Source organism: Trichechus manatus, unplaced genomic scaffold, assembly GCF_000243295.1.
Source record: "Trichechus manatus latirostris isolate Lorelei unplaced genomic scaffold, TriManLat1.0 scaffold00151, whole genome shotgun sequence".
Classification (NCBI taxonomy): domain Eukaryota; kingdom Metazoa; phylum Chordata; class Mammalia; order Sirenia; family Trichechidae; genus Trichechus; species Trichechus manatus.
The window spans coordinates 4,305,567-4,319,884 of NW_004444087.1; the positions used below are offsets into that span (position 1 = coordinate 4,305,567).

At 52.9% G+C, this 14,318-nt stretch overlaps 1 protein-coding gene across 1 annotated transcript in view; it reads left to right on the top strand.

Moving 5' to 3' along the window:
• CUNH7orf50 (chromosome unknown C7orf50 homolog) overlaps positions 1 to 14,318 on the top strand; it is a 135,083-nt gene that overhangs the window by 76,285 nt on the left and 44,480 nt on the right. The window contains exon 3 of the mRNA XM_023740250.1: positions 3,186 to 3,236. Coding sequence (XP_023596018.1) covers positions 3,186 to 3,236 — 51 coding nt within the window. The remainder of the gene's footprint in view (positions 1 to 3,185; positions 3,237 to 14,318) is intronic.

Below are 14,318 nucleotides of genomic sequence, written 5' to 3' on the forward strand. Positions count from 1 at the left end.
GCTCAGTGTGCACCCTCCACGCTGGCTCCTCCAGCGTTTGCACTCGGGTTCCCAAGTGCGGGGTCCTGCCTGGGTGCACCCAGTTTCCCAGGAGCAGCGTCCTGCTGGTCTCGGAGGAGCCCTTTCCACTGAGGAGCCGGAGGCCCAGGACCTGCGTGTCTGGAGCTGAGTCTGGATTCAGAGTCCAAGTTTGGGACCCCTTCATCCTGAGAAATGCTGTCCTGCACTAGGGGATCCTTACGACTTTTAAAAACACAGAGACCAAGAAGGTGGTGTTAATTCACTGACTATCGGAGGGTTATGGCGGCTTCTTCCCTCTAGCCTGGGCTAGGGCATCGTAGATGGCAGTTCCAGGAGTTAGGGCCTCAAAAGGCAGAACAGTCTCAGAGCTGTGCTTCCCATCTTTTATCACTGAATTAACTTTGTTTCCATACAGATGCCTCCCCCCGCCCACAATAGCCTGTGAGGCTGGGAGACATTTACTCAAAGGAAATCCACAGCAATAAAGTTAGAAACACTTTTGATGGCAAGTTGGGGGGTGGCCTGGCTCCCCAGCCCTTTTTCATCTTCTCTGTAGGGGAGGGAAGCTGTGGCTGAAGGAAGGGCCGATGCCCCGTGAGGGGTAGGCCCTGCAGGAGGGGTGTGCATAGGTGCTGAAGCAGCCCCTTGCCTCGGGCCAGGCTGGCAGACCCCACGGTGTGATCAGACGGCAAACTGATAGCTCTGAAGAAGAGAGCAAAGGAGAATGACCAGCTTCCTTCCGCACCTGTGACAGCTAGAGTAGCTTGAGGTATACCCCAACCCCGGTGTGCACACAGAAAAGGGTTCACTGTACATGCAGGTGGGGGTTTAATATGCAGGATCTTCCTATATGAAGAGTTCTGTCATTGCTTTTTTCACTTAATGTAGCATAGGCATCTTCCTGTGTCTATTGTACTTATCTGCACCTGTTCCACTTGCTTTGACAGCTACGTAATAGTCTGTGTCCTAAACAGAGCCCTGGTGACGCTGTGGTTAAGCATTTGGCTGCTAACCAAAAGGTCGGCAATTCAAATCCACCAGCTGCTCCTTGGAAACCTGTGTGGCAGTTCTACCCAGTCCTATAGGGTCGCTATGAGATGGAATTGACTCGAAGGCAATGTTTTGTTTTGTTTTTTAAGAAAAGGTTACTTCCAAAATCTCTTATCAAAGTCGAACAGTAATCAATAGCTACCCTCCTCCAGGACAATATAAGGACTTAAAAACTTTAACCACATGTAACCCTCTTCCCAAATCATATAATATTGTTTGGTGTAATTTTTCATAACCAAGAAGGCAGTATTATTGTTGTTGCATGCAATCAGTATTTATTTAGAACTACCCACATATTTACCACCTCCTTTGCTTTTCATTCCTTCTCGAAATTCAGCTCTTCTACTTAGAATAGTTTTCCTGCTGCCTGAAGTGCATTTTTTAGAATTTTCTTTAGTGAAGATCCTTTCGTGTTGGCTGGTGGTAAATACTCACTTTTTGCTTGTCTAAAAATGTGGTAGTCTTGCTGGGCTGGAATTCAAGAATGGCTGTTAGTTTATCTTGCTTGGGGTTTGCTGGGCTTCTTGAGTCAGTGGCCTGATGACTTCCATGAGTCAAGCTTGTGTGTCTTCACCTGTTGCCTCTGCCTCAGTCTCCCCCTCCCCACCAGGACTCTAACCAAACATTATGTCACAGTTTCCCATGGACTTACCTCTTCAGACCCATCTTCCAGGTCACCATTTTCCTCTTTAGCTATAACTGATCTGGTCTTAAAACTGCCCACTTAGTTTTAAAATTTAATGTTTGTTTTCTTATTTCTAGAGGTTCTTAAGGTTTTAAAAAGCCTGCTGACATTTTCCTAGATTCCTATTCCTTGCAGGTATCTTCAAGCCTGTCTTTTGTTCCTTTAGAGGTGGCATGACCATTTTATAATCTGGTCATTCCTGGAGTCCTGTGTTCTTGTATTTCCGATCATTTTTGAGCAGGGTATTATTGGCTGTGTACTTGAAAAGTTACATTTGGAAATAACTTGAGGCTTACAATGAAATTTACTCCAAAGAATACTCGCTTTTGCTTTTACTAGATTCCTGGAGGCTCACCAGTCTAGGACCACTGGAATCCCTGAACATTCTGGAATTTGAAAGTAGGCTGTGCTTCTGAGAGAGCGCGTACACTTCCCATTCTCCCTCACACCGAGGGCTGCCCCAGGGTCCCCCGCTGGGTGTGCAGGGGGCTCCTGTGCGTTTCCCTCCCCAGCCAACTGGCTGTTGATGGAGGCAATCCCTCTGAGGCTCCATCCAAAATCAGCCCTTACTGAAGATAATCAGTGTTCATAAGGCCACACGGAGCCCTTAGTAAGGCATCCTTGAGCGGCCGACCGGGCTCACTGGGGAGGGGTCTCTCTCAGACTGTCCCGTAGCTGGCCTCTCAGGCTCCTCTCCCTTCTGCCTGGCGACTCCTTGCTCTCTTGTCCTCTTTTTTTTTTTAATCTTCAGTTTTTTGTTTTCTTTCTTCCTGCTTTTCAGTAGTGGGGTTGAACTGAGTACTGAAGCCTGTTTATGACCAGAACCAGAGGCAGCCCCCTACCCTGGAAACAGCCTGCTGGCTCTGGGGTTCTGGGTAGTGAGGAGTGGGGGAGTCTGTCATGTTGGGTCACCTACCTGTAAATAGCCTGCTGGATCTGGTGTTCCAGGTAGGGAAGTGGGGTTCATGGTGTGCATCCCCTTGTCCTGTAAACGGCTTGCTTGTTCTGGGGTTCCATGTGGTAGAAGCGGGGCGGGTTCATGGTGTGCAGCCCTACACCTTGTAAATGGCCTGCTGGTTCTGGGGTTCCGGGTGGTGAAGGGGAGTGGTTGGTGGTGTACAGCCCCCCACCCTGTAAACGGCCTGCTGGCTCTGGGATTCCGGGTGGTGAGAAAGGGGGTCCGTGGTGTTGGTTCGCTCACCACCAGTGTGCTGTTATGCCGGGCCCCACTCACCCACTCCAGCCTCACTGGCTGCCTCTGTAGAATGGGGTGACCATGCAGCCCCCCAGCTCTCTTGCATGGGAGGGCTAAGTGCAGAGTGGGTCCCATGAGACCCAGGGTGATGCTGGCTGGTCTGTGTATGACCTGCGTCTGTTCATTCTGATCTGGTGCTCCTGCCCACTCACGAGTCCTGTCTTCCCTTCACAGGCCCACACCAACGCGAGGGACCCACACGTCCTCCAGGTGTGTCTCAACCCGGTGAGTACTGTGCCCTCTGTGGGTCACTAGGACGCCGTACACAAGAGCATGAGGGACAGTGGCAACTGAGAGTGAATGATTGGCAATGTTTCTTTCATCAAAGCCAGTGGGGAAGGAGGTCTTTGCGCCTTTGCCCAGCCTGCTCATGTGTGGCCTCCGCCAGGGTTTGGGCCCACAAGCTGTGGTGCTGTGGTGCATTCACTGTGAGGTGGCCCTGACGTCCAGCATCAGCTCTGCATTTGGTCTGGAAGTGGTTGGGCCCTGGGCCACCCTGCCAGGCAGGGCATGTATGTGGTCTGAGCTTGGCCGAGAGAGGTCCTTGACCTGTGAGCCTGATGGAAAAGGTGGTCACTTGCTTTCTTCCTTAGTCGTGCTTTCCTGCAGAGGCGCACGACGGCCCGTACTGAGGGAGAGAGCTAAAATGCCTTCTCTTCTCCCCTGCAGGCTATTCAGGAGGTCCTCGTCCAGCTTTACCTCTTACTTGTTGTGGGCGGGTCCCCTGTACCCTCGAGTCTCTATCTCCCCGTCTGTGAAGTGGATCAGACACCACTCCCAGCCTGGAGGCTTCACCCTGCACGGCTGGGGGGCCGAGTGCCGGGATCCCTGCTCCACCACTGACCCAGCTGCTCAGGACTTGGTCCCCGCACTGGCCTCATATGCTGTGTGAGCCTGGGTCTGCCGTGTGGGGACGTGGGGATGGTTTCTCAGGTAAAGACCTAATAGTGGGATTGCTGGTTCATGTAGTGTCCATTTCACTCTGCATGAAGCTGCCACTGCTGTTTTCCTCAGTGGCTGCACCAGTCTGCGTTCCCACCGCAGCCTAGACTTATAACTGGGCTCCCTGGGGACAGACATCCGTCCACGCAGACCTGGGAGTTGTTTTGGTGACCAGTCTGAGGCCAAGAACCAGGGGCTTCTGGGACGTTCCGCCAGGGCCATGTAGAAGGGCTGCCAAAGTCCGGGCCTGGGGTCCCCTGGGAGCTCCCCAAGGCCAGAGCCCTGAGAGTTCTGTGTTCCACACAGCAGCTTTTGGCTGCAGCTCCTTAAATAGTCCTTTAGGATGCCTCTAGAAGTCTGGGCCCCAACTCCCTGGGTCACTTCCCAGAGTGAGAGGTGGGAGATGTAGCAGCCCCCTACTACCAATAGTGAGGGTGAATGTCTCCCAGAGCCCCAGCGAGGGGCATTGGCCTCTGGAAGTGCGGCCTCTTGTGTGCTGGGTGCCCCGCCCTAGAGGCTTCCAAGCCCCTCCATGCGCATCCCTGCTCGAGCGATCCGGGGCCGACCTTCTGCACAGACGTGTCTTTGTGTTGGTGCAACATCGGGAGTTCTGCGTATTCTGTCTCGCACATTGTTATTAAACGTTTCCCATGGTTCTGCATGGTTTTTATTGTCATTCTTGGTGGCATATAATTATCATGGCAGTGATAGTGATGTACATACTAAACTGTCCCCTTACAGTGGACACGTAAGTTATTGCTGAACTTTTGCCATTATAGACCCTCTCCTCTCCTGTGTGCTTTACAAAATGCCCCAGAATGGCTCGCAGTTGTTTTTCTGTGCAAAAAGAGCATATGCCGTTGAGACCAGGCTTCTCTCAGGGTAGTTCTGCGTGTCCATTTGGCGCATAAACTCACCATAGTGGGGTGGCTTGGGGCCTCAGCGGAGAGCTCCTGCAAACGCGTGTCCTTGAGGCTGCCGTGTCCTTGTCCCACGGCCCTAGATGCCCAAGGCTGTTCTTAGCCTGACTCTCTCTTCTGGGAGTTACATTGTCGAATTTCATCATATAAATGGACACAGTTTGTCTGTGGCCGTTCACCTGCTGCCCACTCATGATGTTGAAGGTGTGGAGAACATGGCCACTGTGCAGGGGGCTGCTCACGTGACTGGTGGAGGGACGATGGTCCCTCAGAACACAGCCCCTGCTCTGTGCTGTGGGACCTAGTGCCCCCCCTCAGAACATAGCCCTGCTCTGTGCTTTGGGGTCTGACATTGCCCCCTCCCACCTCAGAACACGGCTTCTGCTCTGTGTTGTGAACCTGATGCCCTCCTGTGCCCCCCCTGCCGCCCCGCCCAGAATATGGCCCTGCTCTGTGGTGTGGGATGATGGCCCTACTCTCTGCTGTGGTTCTGATGCCCCCCTTCTGAGCGGCCACCCCTTCACTTTCTGGCAGGCCTAAGCTCTCTTAGCACCTCTGGTCTTGGTTCTGTAGATGTTTCCATTTTAGTCCCCTTGCTTCTTCCAAACTCCAGGTCCAGTGACCCTGTGAATAATCTTGTCTGATCTCCCTACTCGAAATCTCTTTGAGAGCTAGCTGCTAGGTGCGAGGCCAGTTCTGTGCTGTTGGGCTCTTGTGGGTTTGTGGCTACAGATGGCCTGTGTCGCCCCTGAGCTGGTTGGTGGGGTTTGTGTGGTCCAACTTTGGGCCTGGTGTCTGGTGGTGTGTGGAAGCCAGCGCAGACCTCCGCACCTGTCCCTACCAGCCTTTCCACCTGGGGTGCTGGGGGCCAGGGTGCAGGTGGCCTTACCCTAGGGTCAGCTGGCCCCATCTATTCCGGCTGCTTCTTGGAGGAACCCCATGTGTGGAGGTGCCATCAGACTGACCAGCTCCGTCTCATCCCCTACCCAGTTCAATTCCAGAAACTATTAGAATGCCTCTTTTGAGTATTGGGGAAAAACAACGTCACACGCATGTAAGGATAAAAGGGTTTCCTGAGTCTCCTGAAGCACGTGTACCTTCTCCCGTTCTCTGTCTCTCTCGCTCTTTCACAGTTGCTACCTCTTGCTCACACGCCTCCCCAGGAGCACAGAGCTCTCTGGGTGTGAGCATACTGGGTCGCACACAGCCTTGTAGTGGGCACAGTGCTGTCCTCAGCAGCCTGATGGCCAAACATCACTGCTAAGGGGGTGTTTTTGTCTTACCGCATTGACTCCCAGACCCGCAAGCAGCACCTGCTCCAGCCCTCGCTGTTCCAAGGCTTGAGGGGAGGACCCAGCAGAGATGGGGGAGACTCTTGGTCTGGTGATGGTCCATCCGTCTCTGCGAAACCCTGTGGAGTCTGTGCTCACCCACACATGGTGAAGTGTCTATGTGCACAGCACCTCCTCCCCACACTCGACCCGAGGCTCTGCAGCTGTACACAAGCCCTGATGTGGAGATGCAGCCCAGTCAGCCAGCAAGGCCGGCCACTCAGCTGGGCCAACAGCTTCCAGCACGGTGCAGCAGGGTTGGACCCGTGTCTTTGGGCGTCAGGCACAGAACACGCCAGGGAGTGACAGGCTCATAGGGCAGTGGCAAGGCCCTCAAGTCTGAATGAGGGCTTGCCATGAAGGCTATATGGGCAGAGACCCCTTAACCCCAGATCTTCTTCCCACTGGAGACAGGAGAGCCATGGAGAGCAGGGCACAGAAGAAGGTTCACTCTCGGATGACCTCTGCTGGGCCTGAAGTACCCTCTCCTGGAACCACTGGGGCGTGTGGCCAGCCCTGTCAGCTGCGAGTGTCTGCAGGCAGACAGAGTGGTGTCACTGTCAGGTCTATGCTGGCAGCAGAGTGGGCAGCCACGAACACCAGTGCCATTACGGAGAAGAACTTCTGTGAGGTTACATGGAGCAGGCGCCTCCACAGGGCGCTGGGGAGCCTGGTGCAGGGGCGGCAGTTAGCTCTGGTCTGCTCCCGGGCCCATGAGACCCCCCGCTTTGCTGTCTGAGCAGTAACAGGAGTGAGCCTGGTGCCCCATTGCCCTCCCCTTTCCCACCTTTCTCTCCCTATCCCATCCCCCCACCTGCTACTGGAAGAATCCTCCATTTCCAGGGTTCAGGCCCCATGAAAGCACGCAGGTTCCAGATGTGGCTGCTGTAAAAATGGTCACTGTACCCTGCAAACCCCAGCTGGCCAGCTCTGGCCCCAGGATGAGAGTCCACTGCAGGGATTTATCTGGTGCATCCTCTAGTTCCCTGTGTTTTCTGATGGGACAGACCCTGTCCCTCCCATCCTTGGGAGACAGAGCTGTAACTGCTATCCATCCTCTCCTAATGCGGACACCCTGCACAGTTTACATGGTCATTCCTAATCTAATGCTGGGAAAACAAATTGTAAATTACATATATATGTACACATATATATGTATTTAATGGAACCCACCTGTAGGATAAATAAGCTTTGGTTTTTGGAGAGGAACTCCCCACGATTGACACATTGCCCCAGCCTCCCTATAGCTCCTCGTACTGATCAGAGACAGATTTGGGGGGTGGGCAGCATGGGGGCATTCACCTGTGGAAGACCCCAACACTGCTCCAGGCGAGGATGATCCGAGGACCTCTCCCTGCATCTGGCGCTCGCCTCTGCCCTCCTGGCCCAGCTTGCACCTTCCACCTCCTCTGGGCTCTGTGCGCACTCGGGATGGCAGGCACAGACCCTGCAGTTTGAGCAGAAAAGCGGGAATTTGGGCTTAAGTCGCTCCAGCTATATGCATTGCATTTTTAGCAGCTTAAGGCCATGGGACTCAGAAACATCCATCAAGGCAGCTGAGCACTGCGCCCGGTTGTGAGGGCACCTCGGTTTTCTTGCCAGTGAAGCCCACAGCTGTCCTTCCCACAGTGGCCCCTCCCAGCAGACAGGCAACATCTGCAACCTAAAATAGGACCTGAAACTCCACCCTGCAACAAGGGAAGAGCTGTTCCAAACCCTCTAAGCCAATGGAAAATTCCCCAGAGCCTCCCCTGAGACGTCAGCGACGGGCCGGCTGGCTCTGCTCCCAAGTCGGTGGTCTCCACCCACTGTCCCAATAGCAAGGACCTGATATGCAGGGGAAGCACTGGATGGAGGTCACCCCAGACCTCGCCCCAGTCCCGCGGGCTCTCCTCATCCTGCAGGCCCTGCAGCCCAAACCCTCACCCCAGCAGCACACTGAGGCACCGTAGCCAGCCGTGACCCCTAGAGAGCAGCTCCCCCAAGTGGCATCGGCCTTGCTGGGACATCTGGAGGCCCCTGCAGGTGAGGTCTCTGCAGGCAGTGCACTCAAGAGGGTCTGGAAAGCCTAGAGTAGCAGGGGAGGTGGGGAGAGGCCCCAGGGCCCCACATTCCTGAAAGGGGAGAACTTGGGATTGACGCTTCCTTCGGAGCTATGCCTGGCCAGCAGGCTGGGTAAGGGAAGTACTTGCTGCTCACTTTGACACCCCCCTTGTGGGTCTTATGGGCAGAGCCCACCCATCAGGGGGTCCCATATGCAGAGCTCACCTGTCAAGGGCTCCTGTGTGCGAGCCTGCCTGTTGGGGGAACCTCGGGCTTTTCATGCCGTGCTCGGCCCTCTGCAGCCTTTGGCACGCCTTGTGCTTGCAGCTCACGGGGGCAGGAGCAGGGCTACCTGCCCAGATCCCTAGGAGGGCATCCTGCCCCTGAGAACCCCTAAGATGGAGGGTTCAGTGTCGGACATGTGGTGACCACAGGCAAGACGCTTCGTCTTGATCCTCAGTTGTTATCATGATGTGGTCCCCTGGAAACAATGGAGCACGTGGGCCTCGAGGACAGGGCCTTACCCCGTGCCTGCAGGGCGCCTGTGTTGCATGGGATCACGGTGCGGGCTGGCCTTCCGCTGGGGTAGTGGGGGGCCTTTACCGGGGGTGAGGGGCTTTGGCTTCTGAAGGCCAGCAAGCCACCTTCCCTCCCAGAGTTGGTGTTCTTGTGTGAGAAGAGAGGGGATGGACAGATGCCGAGGGCTGCCCTTTGTTGAGACAGATCCTGCCCCGGCCCTATCGGCCCCTGGGGCCAGAACATGGCTGTGGTGGGGAGCTGTTGTGGGACCTGGAGACCTGGGAAAGGGACACTTCTGGGTTATGCTGTGCTGCCATTGTGCCCTGTCAAGCTGCAGCCCCCCTAGGCCTGTGCCCTCAGTTGTGGCAGCTCCCCCAGTTCTGGGGCATGGTGAGGAAGGTGGGCTTGTGCAGGCAGTGGCTGTGGAGGTGGACACGCAGCTCATGTCTGGAAGGAGGGACAGAGTGAGTAAGTGGAGTGCCTGGTTTGTCCCCACCCCATCACCCCCTCGTGGGAGCCCAGGACGCCCACATTCAGGCAGGAACTCTGGCAGGAAGGACTGGTCCCTTCACTCCCCGGCTCCTCCTCTGCAGGTTCCAGCCCTGCGCTCAGGAGCAGCAACTCTCTAGTAGCAAGAAGGGCAGCAACGCTGCGCCCTGGGCTGTTTGCACTTAATCTCAGTGGTGACTGGAAGGGGCCTCCAAGTAGGCTGCAACCCACTTGAAATTGTGGCTGGCGGTGAAGGAGCAGTGGGCCTGCTGCCACCCTGCTTGTCCTGCTGCTGAGTGTTGGCCAGAGGAGGGAAGAGCAGCCGGCTGGATTCCTTCATCCCAGCCCCACGCAGGTGGCCACGCAGCACTTTGCTTTGCAGGTCACTGTGGAGAGGAGAGGCCAACCCAGAGGCAGGGTGACCTTTCCAGAGGAGTTCATGTGGAGGTGAAGTCAGCCTCCAAAAGGAAAGTTGCCTCAATTCCCTAGATCATCTTAAGATGAACCTGGCCTTGACTTAGCTGTGTGGCACAGACTCATGGCTGGTTCTGAGGCAGGGCATTTATGGGTCCTTGGACAAAGGATGGAAACCCTGGGGTGTAGTGCTTAAGAGCAGTTCAAATCCACCAGGCGCTCCATGGAAACTCTATGGGACAGTTCTACTCTGACCTATAGGGTCACTATGAGTTGGAATCGACTCAACGGCAGTGAGTTTGGTTTTTTTTTGGACAAAGGATTTTCTGAGAAGAATGTCTAAGGTTATTTCCATGCCCTACGCCCACTTCCAGCCCTCCCACCTGCTGTTCCCTCGCCCTCAGCCGTAGTTGTGACAAGCACCGAGCACTGCCTATCTACCAGGTGTCGTGAGATGCCATACGCTGTCTCACCTTCTAGCCTGTGCAGCCCACTGATGGGTCTGTTATTTTTCTCTTTGGCAGGCGAGGGGCCAGGGTTTAGGAAGGTGAGGTGACGTTGAGACCAGCCAGCCAGCCATTTGCGGAGGCCAACTGCCTCCTGCCATGGAGAGTTGAGGAAGGGACTGGGTCACTTGCTCCTCCTGGGTGACTGGGATGTGCTGTGTCCTGCTCATGGAGTGTGGAGAAGGGGCCAGGGTCATGGGGCCTCACATCATTGGGGACTTTGGAGCAAGTGGTGTTCAGGGTGTCATCTGTTACTTTAGTGTCACCTCTTGCATGGACGAGAGCTAAATACCAGAAGGGGAGGACAGACGATGGGGGATGGGACAGTGTGTTGGGGTGATAGGGAGTGGTCTGAGACACTGGTGACTGTGGACTGCTGTGATAGCCAAGGCCTTTGGGATGGCAGTGATAAGGGCTGGGAAGCGCTTAAGTCTCAGGGTGTGTGAAATCAGGGTCTGGGAGCCTTGAGGCCTACCAGGTGGATAGACAGGTCCCAGCCTGCTTTCCTCCAGAGCTGTTTGCCTGTAGTCCAGCCCCTGGGCCGCTTGGGGCTAACTCGGGGGCTTGGCAGAAGGAATCTCCCATGATGGTAGTCCTAGCGCCAGGACAATTGGGAGGGGTCTGTTTGAGTGGGACTATCCCTCCCTGAAGTCCTGTGCCCTCGTGCCCATGGGGCGGTGCTGCTCTGGCATCGGGGGCCTCCAGGACTGGCCCCCGGGGGCCAGAGCAGCACTGAGCCCACACCCAGTAGTGTTCTCTCTCCTTGTGTACCTATTCCTTAGAAACCTTGAGCACTCTCATGTAAACCCACTCCTCTGTGGACCTTCCAGTTTGTGTGCCTGTACCCGCTAGCTCGCGGAATTGTTTCAGGAATACGTGGGCAGTTCTCTGGGTCCCGGAAGCTGGTCTGGGGGTCAGAGCTGTCCACAGGAAGCTTCAGCTCAGCCAGCTAACTCAACCCGGCCGAGTTGTCTGCTGTAAACACTGTGTCAGGGCTACCTTGCTGACCCCAGCAGGTTCCTTCTGTGCTGTCATGCGCTCCCTTTCTTGGCCAGGCTCCCATTATATTGGGGGCTTCCTGGAGGGGCCAGTGTTCATGTCCTCTGGTCTTCGCGTCCTCCTGTCATGAGGCTGGGCCTCCCAAGACATGCAGGCTTGTGGATAGTCACTGGGTGGAGCTCCTGAGCCGGCCTGCTGTGTTAGCCTGTATGACCTGGAAGATGGCCCTACCTGGAGCGCTCTGCCTGAATCTCGTCCTGGGCTCCACAGTGGTGCTGGGAGTGCCCTTAGACAGCCTCTGGGCTGGGGGTCGTAGAGGTGGAACTGACATGTGTGAGATGCACAGGGTTCACATGTCCCAGCGGTGATCCTGATGGGTACATGACTTTCCGGAAAGTTCTCTGCGCTTCTCCCTCACCGTCCCCCACCCCATGCTATCATCCATCTGCTTCCTGGCCCTGCTAGCTCACCTTCCTGCCCCAGAACGTCTGTCTTAGAGCCTCACTGTGCACATTTGTTTCTGTCTGGATGCTTCTGCCCAGCGTGATGGCCCGGGGCTCAGCTATGTGTTGGTGTGTCGATGACATCCTTCCTTTTTACTGCCAAGTGGAAGTCCACTGCTGGACAGGTCACATTTGGTTTATCTGTCACTTGTTGATGGACAGCTGGATCATTCTCAGTTTGAGGATCTTAAGAATAATAAAGCTGCTCTGCAGATTTGGGCCCAGGTGTGTGTGTGTGAGCACGTGTTTTAGTTTTTCCTGGGCAAACGCCTCAGAGCTGAAGGGCTGGAACATACAGTAATTGTGTTTACTTTATAAGTAACTGCCAGATGGTGGCACCATTTTACACTCCCCCCCCCCTTTTTTTAATTGTGCTTTAAATGAAAGTTTACAGTTCAAGTTAGTTTTTTTAAATTTTTTCTTGTTGTGCTTTAAGTGAACGTTTACAATTCAAGTTAGTGTCTCATACAAAAATTTATACACACATTGTTATGTGACTCTAGTTGCTCTCCCTATACTGTGACAGCACACTCCTCATTTCCATCCCGGATTTCCCGTGTCCGTACAACCAGCTTCTGATCCTCTCTGCCTTCTCATCTCGCCTCTGGACAGGAGCTGCCCATTTAGTCTCATGTGTCTGCTTGAGCTAAGAAGCACACTCTTCACGAGTATCATTTTATGTCCCATGGTCCAGTCTAATCTTTGTCTGAAGAGTTGGCTTCGGGAATGGTTTTAGTTTGGGGCTTCAAGTTAGTTTCTCAACGCAAAACTTTATACACACACTGCTATGTGACCCTAGTTGCACTCCCCAAACTGTGATAGCACACTCCTCCTTTCCACCCTGGATTTCCCGTGTCCATTCAGCCAGCTCCTGTCCCTTTCTGCATTCTCATCTCGCCTCTGTACAGGAGCTGCCCATTTAGACTCATGGTGTATCTACTTGCACTGAGAAGCACACTCCTCACGAGTATCATTTTATGTCTTATAGTCCAGTCTAATCTTTCTCTGAAGAGTTGGCCTTGGGAATAGTTTTAGTTTTGGGCTAACAGAGAGTCCAGGGGCCATGTCTTCCAGGGTCCCTCCAGTCTCAGACCATTAAGTATGGTCTTTTTTACTAGAATTTGAGTTCTGCACCCTACTTTTCTCCTATTCCGTCCGGGACTCTCTGTTGTGTTCCTTGTCAGGGCGGTGATTGGTGATAGCCGGGTACCGTTTAGTTCTTCTGGTCTCAGGCTGATGGAGTCTCTGGTTTATGTGGCCCTTTTGTCTCTTGGGCTAATATTTTTCTTTTGTCTTTGGTATCCTTCATTCTCCTTTGCTCCAGGTGAGTTGGGACCAATTGATACATGTTAGATGGCCGCTCGCCAGCTTTTAAGACCGCAGATGCCACTTAACCAAAGTGGGATGCAGAATATTTTCTTAGTAAACTTTGTTATGCCAGTTGACCTAGATGTCCCCTGAATCCATGGTCCCCAGACCCCTGCCCCCGCTACTCTGTCCCTTGAAGTGTTTGGTTGTATTCAGGAAGCTTCTTAGCTTTTGGTTTAGTCCAGTTGTGCTGACTTCCCCTATAGTGTGTTGTCCTTCCTTTTACCTAAGATAATTCTTGTCTACTGTCTAGTTAGTGAATACCCCTCTCTCCCTCCTCACCCTCTTAACCATCAAAGAATATTTTCTTCTGTGTTTAAACCTTTTCTTGATTTCTTATAATAGTGGTCTTATACAATATTTGTCCTTTTTCAACTGACTAATTTCACTCAGCATAAATGCCTTCCAGATTCATCCATGTTATGTTTCATGGATTCGTTGTTATTGTTAGTCGTTGCATAGTACTCCATTGTGTGAATATACCATAATTTGTTTATCCATTTGTCCGTTGATGGGCACCTAGGTTGTTTCTATCTTTGCTATCGTGAACAACTGCAGTGAACATGGGTGTGCATATATCTATTCGTGTGATGGCTCTTATTTCTCTAGGATATATTCCAAGGAGTAAGATTGCTGGATCATATGGTACTTCTATTTCTAGCTTTTTAAAGGAGTGCCAAATCAATTTCCAGAGTGGTTGTACCATTTTACATCCCCACCAACAATATATAATGTTCCAGTCTCTCCATAACCTCTCCAGCATTGATTATTTTGTGTTTTTTGGATCAATGCTAGCCTTGTTGGGGTGAGATGGTATCTCATTGTAGTTTGGATTTGCATTTCTCTAATGGCTGATGATCGTGAGCATTTCTTCATGTGTCTGCTAGCCGTGTGAATGTATTCTTTGGTAAAGTGCCTGTTCATATCCTTTGCCCATTTTTTAATTGGGTTATTTGTCTTTTTGTTGTTGAGGTTTTGCAGTATCTTGTAGATTCAGAGATTAGACGCTTATCAGATTTATTGTAGCCAAATTTTTTTTTTTTCTCAGTGTGCAGGTTGTCTTTTTACTCTTTTGGTGAAGTCTTTTGATGAGCATAAGTGTTTGATTTTTAGGAGCTCCCAGCTATCTAGTTTCTCTTCTGGTATTCGTGCATTGTTACTTATGGTTTGTATCCTGTTTATGCCACGTATTAGGGCTTCTAGTGTTGTCCCTGTTGTTTCTTCCATGATCTTTATCATTTTACATTTTATATTTAGGTCTTTGATCCATTTT